This window comes from Bombus pyrosoma, linkage group LG5, assembly GCF_014825855.1.
Source record: "Bombus pyrosoma isolate SC7728 linkage group LG5, ASM1482585v1, whole genome shotgun sequence".
Taxonomy (NCBI): domain Eukaryota; kingdom Metazoa; phylum Arthropoda; class Insecta; order Hymenoptera; family Apidae; genus Bombus; species Bombus pyrosoma.
Window position 1 is genome coordinate 549,036 of NC_057774.1, and position 15,042 is coordinate 564,077.

At 40.2% G+C, this 15,042-nt stretch overlaps 1 protein-coding gene across 6 annotated transcripts in view; it reads left to right on the plus strand.

Moving 5' to 3' along the window:
* LOC122567432 (low-density lipoprotein receptor-like) overlaps positions 1-15,042 on the plus strand; it is a 65,418-nt gene that overhangs the window by 18,873 nt on the left and 31,503 nt on the right. For all 6 annotated transcript variants that reach the window (XM_043725923.1, XM_043725924.1, XM_043725925.1 and 3 more), the window contains exon 3: positions 11,183-11,305. In XM_043725923.1, the coding sequence (XP_043581858.1) occupies positions 11,183-11,305 (123 nt within the window). The remainder of the gene's footprint in view (positions 1-11,182; positions 11,306-15,042) is intronic.

Consider the following 15,042-nt stretch of genomic DNA (forward strand, 5'->3'; position numbering starts at 1 on the left):
AAAAAAAAATTAGAATTGAAAAGTTTCAATTTTTGTTGCCAGTTAAATCACGTAACTTTTCTGTGAATCTATATATATTGTATGTATATGTACAATATATAGCTTACTCAACTATGGCCAAAGATAGTATCCGTTAAAGAACCAACCGATAACTTGTGGAAAATTGACATAAACTTTATAGCTTAAGCGTGTTACCAGCTTTTTTTTAGTAGAGTATTACGTTTTACTGCCTTCTTGCGTCGAATCAAGACGCGAAAGCTTACATCTTCGAATCTACCGAGCTGTTTCCTTTCTTCGACTTTTTCATACTTTTTCAATAACATATTTCTATCTAGTTATCGAACTAAAAGATAAAAGTCGAAAAATCAAGCAAAACGGCCGTTTATCGTATTTATCTGCGTTAAATATCGACGAGTGTTCTAATGCGATATGATTGTCGCAGTGTCGGTGATAGCGTATATTTATTATCGTTTATTTAACTGTTGCCTTCCGCCTTTGAACGGCTTCCGATTGACAAGTTTACAAAAATAGTCAATCTTGCCGGAGATCTATTTAAATAAAGATTTGGTTCTACGCGTTTCCTCTTACACGTACTTGCTTTGCGAGTAATACGAGCGGTCGTTCCATAAATTGCAGTTACATGTACGAGGTTACGGGGATACATAAATTACTCTTTATCAGAGGAATCGATCGACACCGATACGAATTGTTGATTTTCGTTGGAGGGAAGAAGCCGGTTCGATCGTTGGATACGAGCTCTGGCAGTTAAGGGTTAAACGCCGTCGGAACGTCGGGGAATTAGATCAGAGTAAAGCTGGATGTTTGAAAATCGAACGTTGCACCCGATGAATAGATAATTCTGCCGCTATCAGAATCAGAGTTCTATCGTTGGGCGTGCGAGTTTTCGTAAAACGTATCCCCTTGTTTTAGCTTGATAACAGTCCCTTGGTTATTCGGGACGTTATTTTCGCGTAATCGCGACTTTAGTCGAGCAATTAGTTGCGTGAAATTGAGAGCGTGCTCGGACCGAGCTTATTCGATCGGCAGGAAATAAATAGTCGGCAGGCTGAACGGGTTAAAAAAATGATACTGACGTGGCTGACCCCGTTACTAACGGAACTCGTTATCCTCGCTTTTCATTGACTGGAATCAGGCAGCCGATTGTTCGTTCACCGAAGAATACGCGATTACGAACGATACACCTTTCCTCCTTCCACGGAATCATCGCTCATTTCCACCATTGTACGTATCGCCTTACGTTGTCGTGCAATTAACCAGAATTTCTTCGTTGTATCTTTTTCACGTACGGTAAGGCACGCTAGAACGAACAGAATTGCTTCTCGAATCACCTTCGTTATAGCGTCTCTTCTTTGTAGCATACATCGAAATATATGCATTTAAATGTAATAGATCCGAGGCCCGCAGTTAAAAGCAAAGGTATCGCTGTGTGTAAGAGAGACACACATCGGCAGTCGATTCTACATCCGAAAACAACGAAGGAGCTTTGTATAAACGCATGTTCCACCTGTATTCGTTCACGAGATCATTTTTCTTCGGATTTCGCGTTATTTAATTCTTAATCTTTACGGAAGATGCTGGAAACGACAATTTTGCATTTGGAGGCAAGCCCGTGCACGTCTTGTCATGGATCCGCTTATGTTGCGAATGGTTCCCGGTGCTTTTCGAATTTATCGAAAAGCCCGTTCTATCCCGAACTTTGGTATGTTCGACATTTAGTATGTAGTATGTTTAAATGTATCGTCAGCTGCCGATCGAAGCGGATCCCACGTGTTCCGTTATACTTTGCACATCGTTATATTCGATGCCTATAAAATATTGGTATTCGGCGATCCAAAGTAAGTTTACTTTTATCCGTTTTCTGTCTTATTTTTCTACCTAGCTCTCTTGTACATCTTATACGGAATAAAGCTGCGCCCAGAGGTTTCGGATATTTAATGAAAGAAACGACAAAAGTATCTCGAAGAAGGTCAAACGTTTCGCGTTGTTCCAATGTTTGTGTGACACGTCGTTTCGACGAAATCACAGCTGATTTATGCAATCACGTTGTGTAAGTCGCAAAAGAAGCTATTCAGTAGAATGCGTAAAAAATAACGATAATGCAGCAGTATTTTTAGATAAGCGCTTGTAGCAATTTCATCATGGAAAGTCGTTAATCGTTTTAACTTCTGATCAAGCAGTTCTCTCTGAAAAATTTTCCATCGTAAAATTTTGCGGTTCGTCTCCTGAAAGCGAAGCGAAGTACGGCGATGTTGCCATCACGGAGCAAGCAGTGAAATAACGGCTAACGATGGCGTAAACGCAACGTTATGGGAAAACGTAAATAAAGCAACTTATTATATAGGTATTGTTTTATCAAGGTACGACAAGCGTATTGAAACGATAGGTGCTTCAGAGAAGTCCACGCACAAATCAGAAACACGAGGAAGATTGAAATTTCTTTTCATAATCTCAGTGTTAAAGAATAGAATTCGATATTTGATATAAATTAACCGAAACGATATCGTAGATAAAAAATCTTTTCTTTCTGTTATTTGTTCTGTGTATAGATCATCGACCCTTAATAGATTTACGCGAACAGAATTGCACAGTTCGGTAAAATCCTACGATCGCAAAATCCTCAATGCCCGCGCGATTTCTTATTCAAGTAGAGACGTTTGTGTCTCTTTAAGAGAGTACAATAAGGAACGAGCTACCTTTTTCCTTTTATTTATGCCGTTTCACTTATTTATTTATATCGTTACGATATTTTCCGTTTTCAGACAATTTGGTGAAATTTCAAGAATTTGTCGAATTGTAGCGAAACGAGGTAGCCGGTAGCCGGATTATTTCGAGTAACGGTAGCACGGCCAAAATCTCAGTGGCATCAGCCAGGTTTGGTCGTACGATTACTCGACTGGAAAGGATGCACGATCTTCGAGTTATTGCGGCACATCGTGGTCGAGTTTCGTGGCGAACAACGCAAAGATATTCGAACGTGTGAATATCGCGATATCAGCCGAGAAATAGACAGATACGACATTTTATTGTGAAAAATTGTTACATTTTTCAAGGCATTCGAGTAAGATTCTCGCAAGATCTATCGTAGGATACTTTCGTGTACAGCGATGGCCAAAGATATCGTAGTTTAAAGAGTAAAACGAGTAAAGGGGAAAAATTTTACGAAATTTATTTTTTACGTAATTTCACGAAACTGAATTACAATTGACAAGGGGAATGAAACAGATTTTAATCGGAAACATTTCGATTTGAAAATTCGCATCGTCGAATAATGGACTGATATCGATTGGAAAGATACCTCGTACGCGAATCGAATCGGGCCAAATCGACTCATGCGATTATAAGGGATTAAGGGACGACATATACACCTATCTGTAGGATGTTAAAAGGTATATCTATCGTTGAGATTTTTTCCCGACGAAACTAATGGAATTTTAAATTAAACTTTTTATCGTTCGAACGAGCGTATATAGATGTTGTAACGATCGTATAAATTTGATCAAAAAATATGGGAAAATAACGCCGGAACCGTAGAAGCTTGCAGCGTAAGGTGTAAATTCTGTATCGTTTGTAACTGAACGGAAAAAGTGATTTGATTTTTCAGATATACCAACAGATCCGGTGTTTGTTGCAGGCGACTACAAAAATATTATTTTTTTTTCCTCACGAAATAACGGTTATGCGAGATTCCAGTTGTGATTTTTCCCCGGAAAATACGATCTTTTTTATATACCGAAAAAGGAAGAAAGAAAGAAAGGAAAAAAGAAGAAAAAAAACGCAGAGATATCAAAAAAGTTTTACGACAGTTACCGCAAAAATATTAAAAAGTATAAAGATAATTGAATGTAAAATAACTATCAGGTTTTTTTACGTCGGTTTAATAGTTCTATGGTGTTTTTATCGCCAATTTGTTTAAAAAAGGGAAAAAAGATAAACGCTATTTCGAAAAATATGCGTCGAAACGGGTATACAAATTTATGCACAACAGGCTGCGTGAATTTGTACCATCGTAACGTCGTGGCGCTATTTTTAGCGTGAAATTTTGCAAACATATTCCGCGTACAATTCTGGTGTACAATTCTTTCTTTAAAATTCTATATTTCATTTTTCCGAGCGAAATGTCAGTGTCAAATTTTCGTCAAAATGCCAATGTCGATGCTTTATCTCGAAGATGCAGACGTCAATGTCTAAATAACAATGTTAAAAGGTTTAATTCCACAAAATGATTTTTGTGTTGTCCCACGTGAATAGACGAGAAACGGAACAGACAATCGCATTATGAATCTCTTACATTTTCTATCATTATGTCTCCATCATTGCGACAACAAAAGCTCGAAGAACGAAATATATTTTCGACGCGAGATAAAGGAGAAGACAGCAGGGAAAAGACATTGAAGCGGGAATAGGCAACTTACAGTAGATTCGTTCGATCGCGCGATGACTCGAAAGTGAAATCGCGTTGGTAGGGACGAGCATGCAAGAAATGCTCGACGCGCCTCTTGAAGTGAAAAAGTGGCGTACGAGGAAACAGGAAGTCGATGGGGCGGTCGACGACAGAACGCGGACGTCTCTTACGAACAGAAACCCGCTATTCGCGTGTTGAACCGTTTAAGGTGATATATGCACACCCAGCTGAGTATAAAAAAGGATCGATTTTTTAATCCAAATATATTTTTCAAATGTACTTGGCTATAGTAATTTATTAGAATAATAGACATTTTTATACTTACTTGCTGCGCGCGCGCGCGTATATTTCGACAAAGAATCTTACAATATCAAATAAAATAAGCGTTTAAATAGCGCTATTTTCATTAAAAACGCTAAAATAAACGTCGGCTTTTAAAACGAACGAAGGGATTTAATGTTTGCTGCAACCGAGATTGAAAATATTATTTTTCCCGCAGGATCATAGCTACTGCAGATTTCAATCGTGACTGGAGAATTACTCGTATTGCCCGGTATATTCCACTCGATAATAGCATTTTAATTGAATTTTCGTAAAAATGACGTCTATCGATCGTGTAATTTTCAATAGACGTAGAAGAAAAAAGGAGCAACACGATACCTTCGCTTGTATAGTATTTACTTCTCGCAAAGATTAACAAAGCATCGCAGAATAAATATGAAACTTCATCTTCGATTTTCAGTGTTTTCCCGTTCATTCGTCTCGCATTATCTTATCAAAGGCACGCGGAAACACATTTTTCTGCCGGATCGACAAACGATCGACGTACTATTCTGCGTCTTCCTAGATTTTGCGTGGTCAGCGCTTTTGCGTTTAACATTCGTTGTATCGTATATTTCTTTATGTTAAACGGGGTAAGCCGTGAATCATGTATCGATAATCATGTTTCGATAAAAATCGCGATTCTATTGTATAGCTGTGTGATGAAAAACGAACATAATACGTTCCGAAATAAAATGCTAATTTTTTTCATGAGTCGCCGCGTAAGGCGAATTTAATGGTGAACAGGTAGCGAATTTTAGACGCTTGTTGTATCTAAAGTTGTGTATCTTCTTAACCTATAGAACCACCTGTGCGAACACATGAATCCTCGTACACGTTCTCGTTGACTTTCTGTCTGATTCTGACCCGTTTCTCTTCTTCCATCGTTAACAGATTGCCCAAGTTTGAAAAAAATACGAACGAACGTTTCCGATATTTACTTCCGATGCTATTTACTTGAAGCTTGTCTCAACAGATTAAACGTTCTTGGAAATGAAAGCGCGACTAAACATAAAAAGATTCGAAGGTCGCAGTAGGGTTAAGTGAATTTTCCTTCGGCGATTTCTCTTTCCCTCGTCGTGGGAAGTTTCAACAGCTTCTCCGTATCGTCGATAAAACGTGGACGGATCACGTGGACCCTAATGCGATGCGATTTAACGCGTGGCCAATTACGTAGTTACTTTTGCGCCAGTCCGACTTCCTGGATTCCGGTTCGATCTGCTCTCTGGCCGATTGCCGATTGTGCAACGGCGATTTTTCCGTTCCATTGGCAGATAGAAGTGGCGACTAAATATGTATTGTGGCATAGCTTCAGGGGTAAATTATTACGTCTACTTAAATAAGAGGAAAAATTCATATAAACGTATATCTGATATGACCTTATTTTCGATTTAAAGCTGCTTTTGCGTTGCATCAGTGGCTCGACTGCCTTCGCAGAAACTGTTTCAACCGAGTATTTTTGTCTCTAATACAACCTTCTAACTATATTATATTGTACTATCACGTGATTTACAAATGACGAACTTGCGTATCGTATTCGTATCGTTTCTTCGCTTTCTACGTATCTCTGTATCTATATTCTTCAAATTAGTCGTTTAACTTGTACATGTACCGTTGTCGTGTCATTTGTCGTAATCTGTAGGTTGCTTCCTAGTCTCCAAATCGAACTGAAAAATCCCGATCAATTCGAATCTATGCTTCTACGACCAGACAAATTTTCTTCGTGAAAGAACGAACGTCTTACGTTATAGACTTTTCCATTTATTCGAGTTGATCGACGAGCGAATATGTTTGATCAATTCAACGTCATCTATCGACGTATCACGTACCAAAAACTTTAAGCACGTATTTATTTTGCAAATAAAATTCCAACTGGTGAAATCGAGCTGGACGATCAATACGATTGATTGATCGAACTTGTAACTTTGTCGATATTAGTGGCAAATTATTATTTAAAATTTGGAAGAAGCGTAGTCGATTAATTCGACTCGTGACAAGCTCATACGTTCGAACGAATCTTCTTTCTTCTCGTTTGCCCGATTCGTCTCTAGAGTTATGTCCGCGTATTTTTAAATAGCCTAGTACGTTGATCGATGGCCGAGAAACAAAAAATCGGATTGTTCGCTATCGATGTTCGGTGCCAGAAATGCGCAAACGATAAAGTATCGTAGTCCCGTGTTGTCATCGTGCTGATCGTATTTTAACCGTGGCACAGCAGTACTCTTTAAAATTCAATGAAACGAACGGAAAAATCGCGGAACGAGCCCCTTGAAATTCGCGTGTGACTTCATTTCGCTTTGTTCCCTTCGAGTTTGTTTCAAACTTTCTCTCTCTCTCTCTCTCTCTCTCTATGTCTCGTTTAAGCGTTTCTCTCGGTGCTCCTCCTGAGCTTAATATCAGATTTTAATATCGGAATTTTTTTTCATCCGGTCGTTGGTTTAGCCACGTCTCTCGAGCACTTCTCTTCGAGGCCAAATGCGACTCGCGCGAGCTTAGCCGACAAGTCGGCGTATCTGGGTTCAGCCTAAATAGGTAATTCAACTTCCATACGTTCTCGGATGTCGCGCAACTATAAACTGAACTAGAGCATTGGCCAACCGGGAAAAAAGGTGAAATCGTGAACGATACTCGAACGTACTCGAATCGCCGAGATAATTGGTCGATTAATTCCTTCTCGTCGGCAGACGATAGCCTAAATGGAAAATCAAACTTTCGTTCGACGAACGAAAATATTTCTTTGCCGATGTTTCTCTGTTATCTGGAGCGTTCGATAGGAGTGTGGTACGAGAGCGTTTTTTTTTTTTTTTTGTTTGGAAAAAAAGAAGGAAGAAAGAACGAAACGAGACGAATAGAGGAAACGAACTATAGAATACGCATTTATCTAGAGGATTCCATTTTCAATTTTCAAGATTTTCTGAATATCTATTATAACGCGTTTTTATTGTTTCTACTACACAGATTTTTCTGCCAAAGTTTAAAACGTTTGCTATCACGGGAAATTGAAGCGAAACGTCCACCGCAGTGGATCGTGTTTGACTCGAGAACATATTGTACTTTTGTACAATTAAGCGATATAACATATTTCTATTGTAAAGAATATCTAAAACTTTTTTTTCAAATCAAACGCGTCAGTCGTATGTATAAAAGTTTCGATATATAGAAAAGGTATTTCCGCCATTGTACGTATTATATTTATAACGGTATATTAAATTTCGTATCATTTAGTACTACTCTCGCATAACTAGAAAAATTGTATGCCGCGAGGAGTCGTGCAACTCGATGAAAACACGTGTCTCAGTGGAAAATAAGGATATCAACGCACGAATCCTTTTTACGGCCACTGTGATATTTTTCTATTTCCTAGCTTAAAATTAGATTCAAGTCGATTCTTTTCATCATTTATGTCATTTATATCATTTATATCATTTTTTCCCGTAAACTCGTCGGTTGTTCAAGGCGCTTTAAAAAGAATCAACGCGACAGGAATTTAGCAATTGCGTTTTTTCCTAACCAAATACTGTAAGGTTACGGTTTCAGAATCTAATTCCTGCTCGCGGAACATCAGCAAAATTTGATTCAAATACAACCAACGCGAGTTTCAGTGGAAATAAAGTTCAACTGTGAATGGAGTATTAACAAGTGGTATTAAATAGGTTTAGGATAGGATATACGAAGTTAGCATACTCGTATTTAGGTACTCTGTAAATCTAACCTTCCAATCTACGACGAATTTAAACATCAAATAAGGATAAAACGTGCTTTTTTTTAACTGTTGTAATGGTCGTTGTACGATTTCTTTATACGTTACGTACGCTAAGTAAGTGTATTTTCCTCTATTTTCTACGAGTAATTGATATTTTTCTGTAAGTTTTGCTTATTCGCAAAACCATCGAGTTCTATTAATAGATAATAGATTAAAGAAGAATATTTCCAATATCAGCGTATTTTTCAGTCTACGACGTTGACCAACATGATTTCTAAATATGGTTTCTCGATCAAAGATTAATATTCGTTATTTGTTGCAATATTTGAGTAATAAACGACAGATGGAGCGAAGCGATCGCGAGACCAAAGATTTACAAAAATCGCCAAAATCCTCGCTCTCCTCTCCCGCGGCGTAAACCGCGATAAATGAAAATCCGTATACAAATTATATTCAAAATACGTTCCGCTCTATAACGATCTGCTCCTCCACTTTTTCTCTCTGTATTTTTTTTCTGTTTTTCTGATCTATCTGTACTCGCATTCATCTGTATTACGCGTTTACGGAAAATATTTTGGAACGCAAACGTATACCTTTACGCGGATATATATTTTTTTAACTTTAACGTAAACGAAGGATGTACTTTGACTGTACTTTGAGTTAGACAGAGGCTTTTAACGATAGATAAGAAATTCACGAAACGTTAACAAGTAGCCTATATAACGATCGATATGTTTGACAGGGAAGAGTCGATGCTCTTTTACATAAATATATAGAATATACAATACATAGAAGTTGTCTAGGATAAATGTCGAAATAGTCTGGCGAATCACTGCGTATAATGTACAGACAGATATACAGGCGAAGTATTGTCTCTCTGGAACCTTCGATTTCATAGAAACTGAAAACTTTCTAACGCGATATCTAACGACGTGTCTAGACAATCGATCGTACGATTATACTACGTACAATTTTATTATGAAACGGAGACTGTGCGTGGTTCGCGCCAGGCCGAGACGCATTAGCCCTCTCACCGCGAGACGCGAACGCCATTCTGACGCTGTAACCTGGCAGGATTGCGCGGGCCATTGTAACAGTTTCGTTGTGTTATTATTCGTTACGGTTGGCAATAATTGGTCTCGTTGGAGTCCTTGATCTTACGCGCCGCCTCGACGCTTCCTGATTCAGCGAAACCGCGCGTAACAAATTTCCGTTAGACCAGGCGAAAAGCAACAATAATTGCGTCTCGTTCGTTGCTCGTTCTCCCTACGCGGCAGATTCGTGTGCGTGCGTTCTACATCTATATCGGCGTGGCTGTCCTCAGGCCCATATATAGGGGCCCCTTACTCGGTCGCTGGCTTACAGCATCCGCAGCCGTCAGCGCGAGTGCATCGTCGTCTTTCTCGCGGTGGTCTTGTTGTTTGAAATCGCTTCGAATCATCGGGAGAACCGTTCCGATTATTTTTTCTTTTCCCTCTTTGTCTGCTTGTCGCGTTAAGCGACCAGGGCGATCGCGTCATAACCGCGTCGTAACCGCGTCGTAACCGCGTCGTAACCGCGTCGTAACCGCGTCGTAACCAGTCCACTTCAAGTGGTGCACAGAGCGACTGGAGAGCTTTTCGCGAGTTTCCTGCCGACGTTGCCCAGTTTTCAACCTTTTTTCACCCCTATTTCCTTCGTCGTTCCTCGTTTCCGTGTTCCCCAGACCGTCGTCCAGTGATCTCGACCGAGTACAGAGAAAAAAGAAAGATAAGAAAACGAGAGGAGAGCAAGGAGGTATAGATATATATGGAAGATACTTGCAGTTGAAAAGAGAAATCTTTGGCCTCTGTGCGACGGGAGGAGCCTGGCCGAAGAGAGTCGATTTATTGGAAAATCGTTTCACGGACGATTGTTTGGTCGGAGATCCGGAAGGTGGTTTGGTGGCGGTAAATCGGTGGCCAGACTGGGTAGAAAAGAGGCGAGAGAAGGGGGATAAGAGTATTGTGATTTCGGAGAGATCTCTGCGGAGCGGCGGGTGCGGGTTTTTCGGGTGGGCGAAAAGGATTTTCGTCGGTTCGGAGGGATACGGAAGCCGATGAAGCTCGAAAGATGCTCTGAATAGATGGTCCCGGTGTTTCGGTGCTATCTGCTACTTTTGCCTCGCTGGCTCGACCTGGCATAGTTTCGCCGCCGCGGTAATCGCGTATACGGCGTTTTATCGGCCGTTTCACGTAACGCTTGAAACTCCGTGAGCCGCGATAAAACGATCGACGGACGATTTTCTGCCGTTGCGATATTAACGAAGAGAGGAAAGGGGAAAGAAGGAGAGAGAGAGAGAGAGAAGCTGGCAGCGGAGTACAGCAGCGGAACCTCTTGCAGTACATACGCACGGGGAGAAAGGGCCTCGTAAAGCGTTGCACGTTGAAAGCTTTTATATTGGATCAACGATTAAAGTAGCGCCTGCGAAGGTGTCGAGAACCGTGCCGCTCTGCCTCTCCCCTCTTCACGGTGATACACGGGATATACGCGAATGTTCGCGTACGCTTCGTACGACTGAAAAAGGGACTCGTAAAGCACACATTCTCGCGAGAGCATGCGGTTCGCTGGAACATCGATGCGTCTTTTCAACAACGCGCCGCGATGCACGTGCACGCTACTGCCGTTGTTGCTATTGCTCCGATTGGCGTGCGTCGTACACATCGTATCGGCCATCGGTGACGATTGTCATCACGACTACGAACATGCGCTTGCAGGTCCGCACAAGTGCACCGACTCGGAGTTCAAGTGCGCCAACGAGAAGTGCATACCCGGAGCCTGGCACTGCGATGGCGAGGATGACTGTCACGATGGCTCTGACGAGGATCCAACGGTCTGCAGTAAGTACTTACGTTCTCTTCTTTTTTTATTTCCTTCTTCATCTTCTTCTTCTTCTTTTATCTTGTTCGATGGAACGATTCTATTTCCTCTCTGTGTCGTAGTTAGTTTTTAGCAATGATACGATGGTTATGGCCAGAATAAATTCGACTCGAAATGATTTTCAATTATGCGCCCATGCAACCTGACAATGGAATTGCGAGGATTTCCAGATTCTGGGTGTAGATCGTGAGATTTTCAGACGGTTTAAGAGAATATTTTCGCGCAAAGATTTTTCCCATATTTCTCCTTATTCCGTGGTTCTTTTCTTCTCTCTTCTTTTCCGCCCGATCATTTTTTATCGTTAACGAGCTCCCAAGGAAAATACCCCGGGGTTTCTTGCTCTAATTTCGCGATAAAAGTTCCCTTAAAAAGTACGTCGCAAGTACGTTCTTTTATCGAATATAAAAATTCGGAGACCGTAGATGGATCAAGGATTAAGGTCACATTTATACCGAAGGTAAACAGAGAACGATCGCCGTACGATTTCGATTAAACGTTTCTCGTTGGATTAATCCTCGATATCATGGTTTCTCGATCGATATAGTTTTTTCGTTGAGCAAATATTTTTGCGCTGCCAGTCGAGCCGATCCGAAAGAAAATATTCGTTCCAAGTTCGTTTTCATTACGAAACTTGCGTTTGCTTTTTCCGTTTTCCAAGCAACTTCCTCCGCAATTTGTAGCTTGTTCGCATCGGTCATCGGATCGTTCCCCTTTGCTTTTGTCGTTGAGATCTCGATAGCCTGTACGGTACGTACAAGGTAAATTCCTTTCTTTTGAATATATCGCCGCGATACTCGGCGATGAACGTTGGAACCATGTTCCAGAATGTACGATCTACACCCTGCAGCGATATTAATTACACGAACCGGAGTCAGCTATATTAATCGTAGACTGTCTCGGAATTACGAGAGTACGAACTTGGGTTGGCTGGTGGAGTTTGTAAAGTCGAGCAAAGGGCTTTCGACGAAGACGAGAACGTTTCGTAGGTGCGAAAGATCGTTCCCCGGCAGTCTTAACGTTTTTCTTTTAAAAGATTCTTCGTTATGATTTCGCTGGAAACCGAAACGGACCGAAACACGGTCGTAGAAGTCGCAGGATCGTGAATCGTGAATGAGACTTACGAAACGTAAACGTCGAAGAAAGCTAGACTCGTCGATGTGGTTTAACGACTGGCTTTTATTTATCGCGTAATAGTTGCAACCTTTAACGAGCAATCGACCACGTTTATTTATGAAAATTAAACGCGCGAGCGTTTATTTTAAGATAACCCTGACCAGAGTCTTTCACGAGATTGCTCCCTTTTTTTATTACGTTTTTCATGTTACCATCGAGCATGTAAGTTATTATTAATCTCTATCTATTCTTTTCAACAAATTCCACTAGCCAATAACTCTCTTCTACGCGTATTCGCAATTTTAATCTTCGCTCGTCACTACGATTTTCGTTAATTATTATCGATTTATTATATCGTAGTAATATCTATATTTTTTGTCGTGGCCAAAGTAAACGAAGATCGTTTCGAGTTGCACAGGCTAAAAACCACGCGCAACCGGGGACAGCTGTAGAGCAGCTCCCAGAATTTTTAAATTTCTACATTTTCGTATTTAATTCCCAACGCGAACCAACGCACACGCGCTTGCACGTCCGTGCAAAGTATTTAATGGAACAATACGAATGGATTTTGTTTCCCCCGTTGCGCTATAAGCTCATTTATTGGCGAATGGAACCGACTAAAAAAGGATATATATATATATATCTATATCTATATATATATATTCTTTATATATATATATATATAACGCGTATGTATACGTACCTTTGTACGTACAGTGCCTGACAAAAGTATTCGAACGGTCTTAGAAATTTTTTAGGTATATGTTGTACAAGATATTTTAAAATCTCGTTGGCTCTGTTGCCTCGACACGACTGTATTATATCGATAAAATCTGAAACCAATCTCGAACTGTATATACGATGGAATCTACGAGATATCGGTTGCAAGCATACCCTTTGCAAACATTACCAAAGTATTTGTAATTATTTGTTACATCAAGAAATGGCGATATCCGTTAAGACCACCTTTTTAGCACCGATTGTACGTTCAAGACTACCAGTCGTGCTGTATACCGTATATCGTATACCCAAGTTTTTGCGTATATTTGTCGTATATTCTAGTAAGCGTACGTTTACGATAAATATCTATCAATTTTTCTATATATTTTCGGATTGGTTTCGAATCATTTATGCTGCTACGATGACGATAGTCGTGTCTCGTTGCAATACCAAGGAAATTTCAAACAGTTTCGTACAATGCACGTAATATACCCATAAAAATCTTCCGTAGCAAGTGTCGGAATACTTTCGCGAGCCGCTGTACGTACATCTCGGGACAAAAGTCTCAGAGCGGTGGCTATGCTGATTGCAAGATTGCAGAAACTAAAGCGCGTAACAAAGGTAACGAAAAATGGCGTGTAATTTTGAATTAATACCGGTATGCCAACGATTTTTTTGGAACACGCGTGCAGCTTGAAATACATACTTCAGGCGAAATATCGAAATTATCGAAATTATCTAAATATTAAAAGTAAATGTCCTGAGACTTTTGAGCCAGAGTATACATACGTACAATATCTGCGACAGCGCATGCACGTTAGCTGCGTCTGGATACGCGCAAGAAAACTTGGTTCGTTACGTTTAACGGCAAAATTATTTGTAGAAGTAAATCGTATCGGCAAACAGAGAATTATTTCGATCGTGGCACACGTGTGCGCGTGTTTTGTTCAAATATCGGTTGGTCCCTGAGAAAGAGGGTAACAGAGAGAGAAAGAGAGAGAAAGAGAGAGAGAGAAAGAGAAAAGTTCCTGTTTCATGGATTCAGATAAACCATCTCGCATCGACGTGATTAGCGCATTTCATATAATTCTTATCGTACTATTTTACGCTCCGTATATATCTCGCTATATCTTGCATCTGTATGTTTGTATATGTTGTTCATATGTATAAATATATATTTTATTATTTTCCAGAGGTAGATTGTTGCGCGATATCGCGTTATTAATAATAACAACGGCTCGTTCTGATTTCGTCGGGCAAATACCGAATTAATATTCATGCTCGTGCATTTCCAGCCACGACATATATCCATCCACGATAATTAATATTCAATTATAATGGGCTGGTATGTAAATGCGGGGAAACGGTGCGCGCCACCGCTGATTACTTTCCCGTTTTGGTAATTGTCCGCGCGATCGTCGCTCCATCACCATTATTTACAACTATTCGACCAATTACGCTTCTCAAGCTCGCTTCTCGCGAATTACGATCGGTTACGATTCCGTTACACACGTACGATCACTCGTGAAATTCCGTCTACATCCTGTAAAAGTTGGAAATGTCATTTTTGCATTTCATATATCGCGTGTGTTACGTAAAACATTTTGAAATTTCGCTAGCATCGTAATGAAACGTGATTTCGCGATTACGTTGGTCGAGACTGTTAAGTATTCCAACATCGATCCATCGTGCAATTAAAATACGAAAGATTAATATATCTCGCGAATTCGTTTACAAGAAATAGCAAATTCCAAGTAATAGTAAATTTTCCAGAATAATATGTAGTCTTAATCGTCATTTTTCTCTGCATTTCGATTCGTGGAGCTGAGAGATTCGTCTGTTACGAACGCGTCAGAGTTTCACC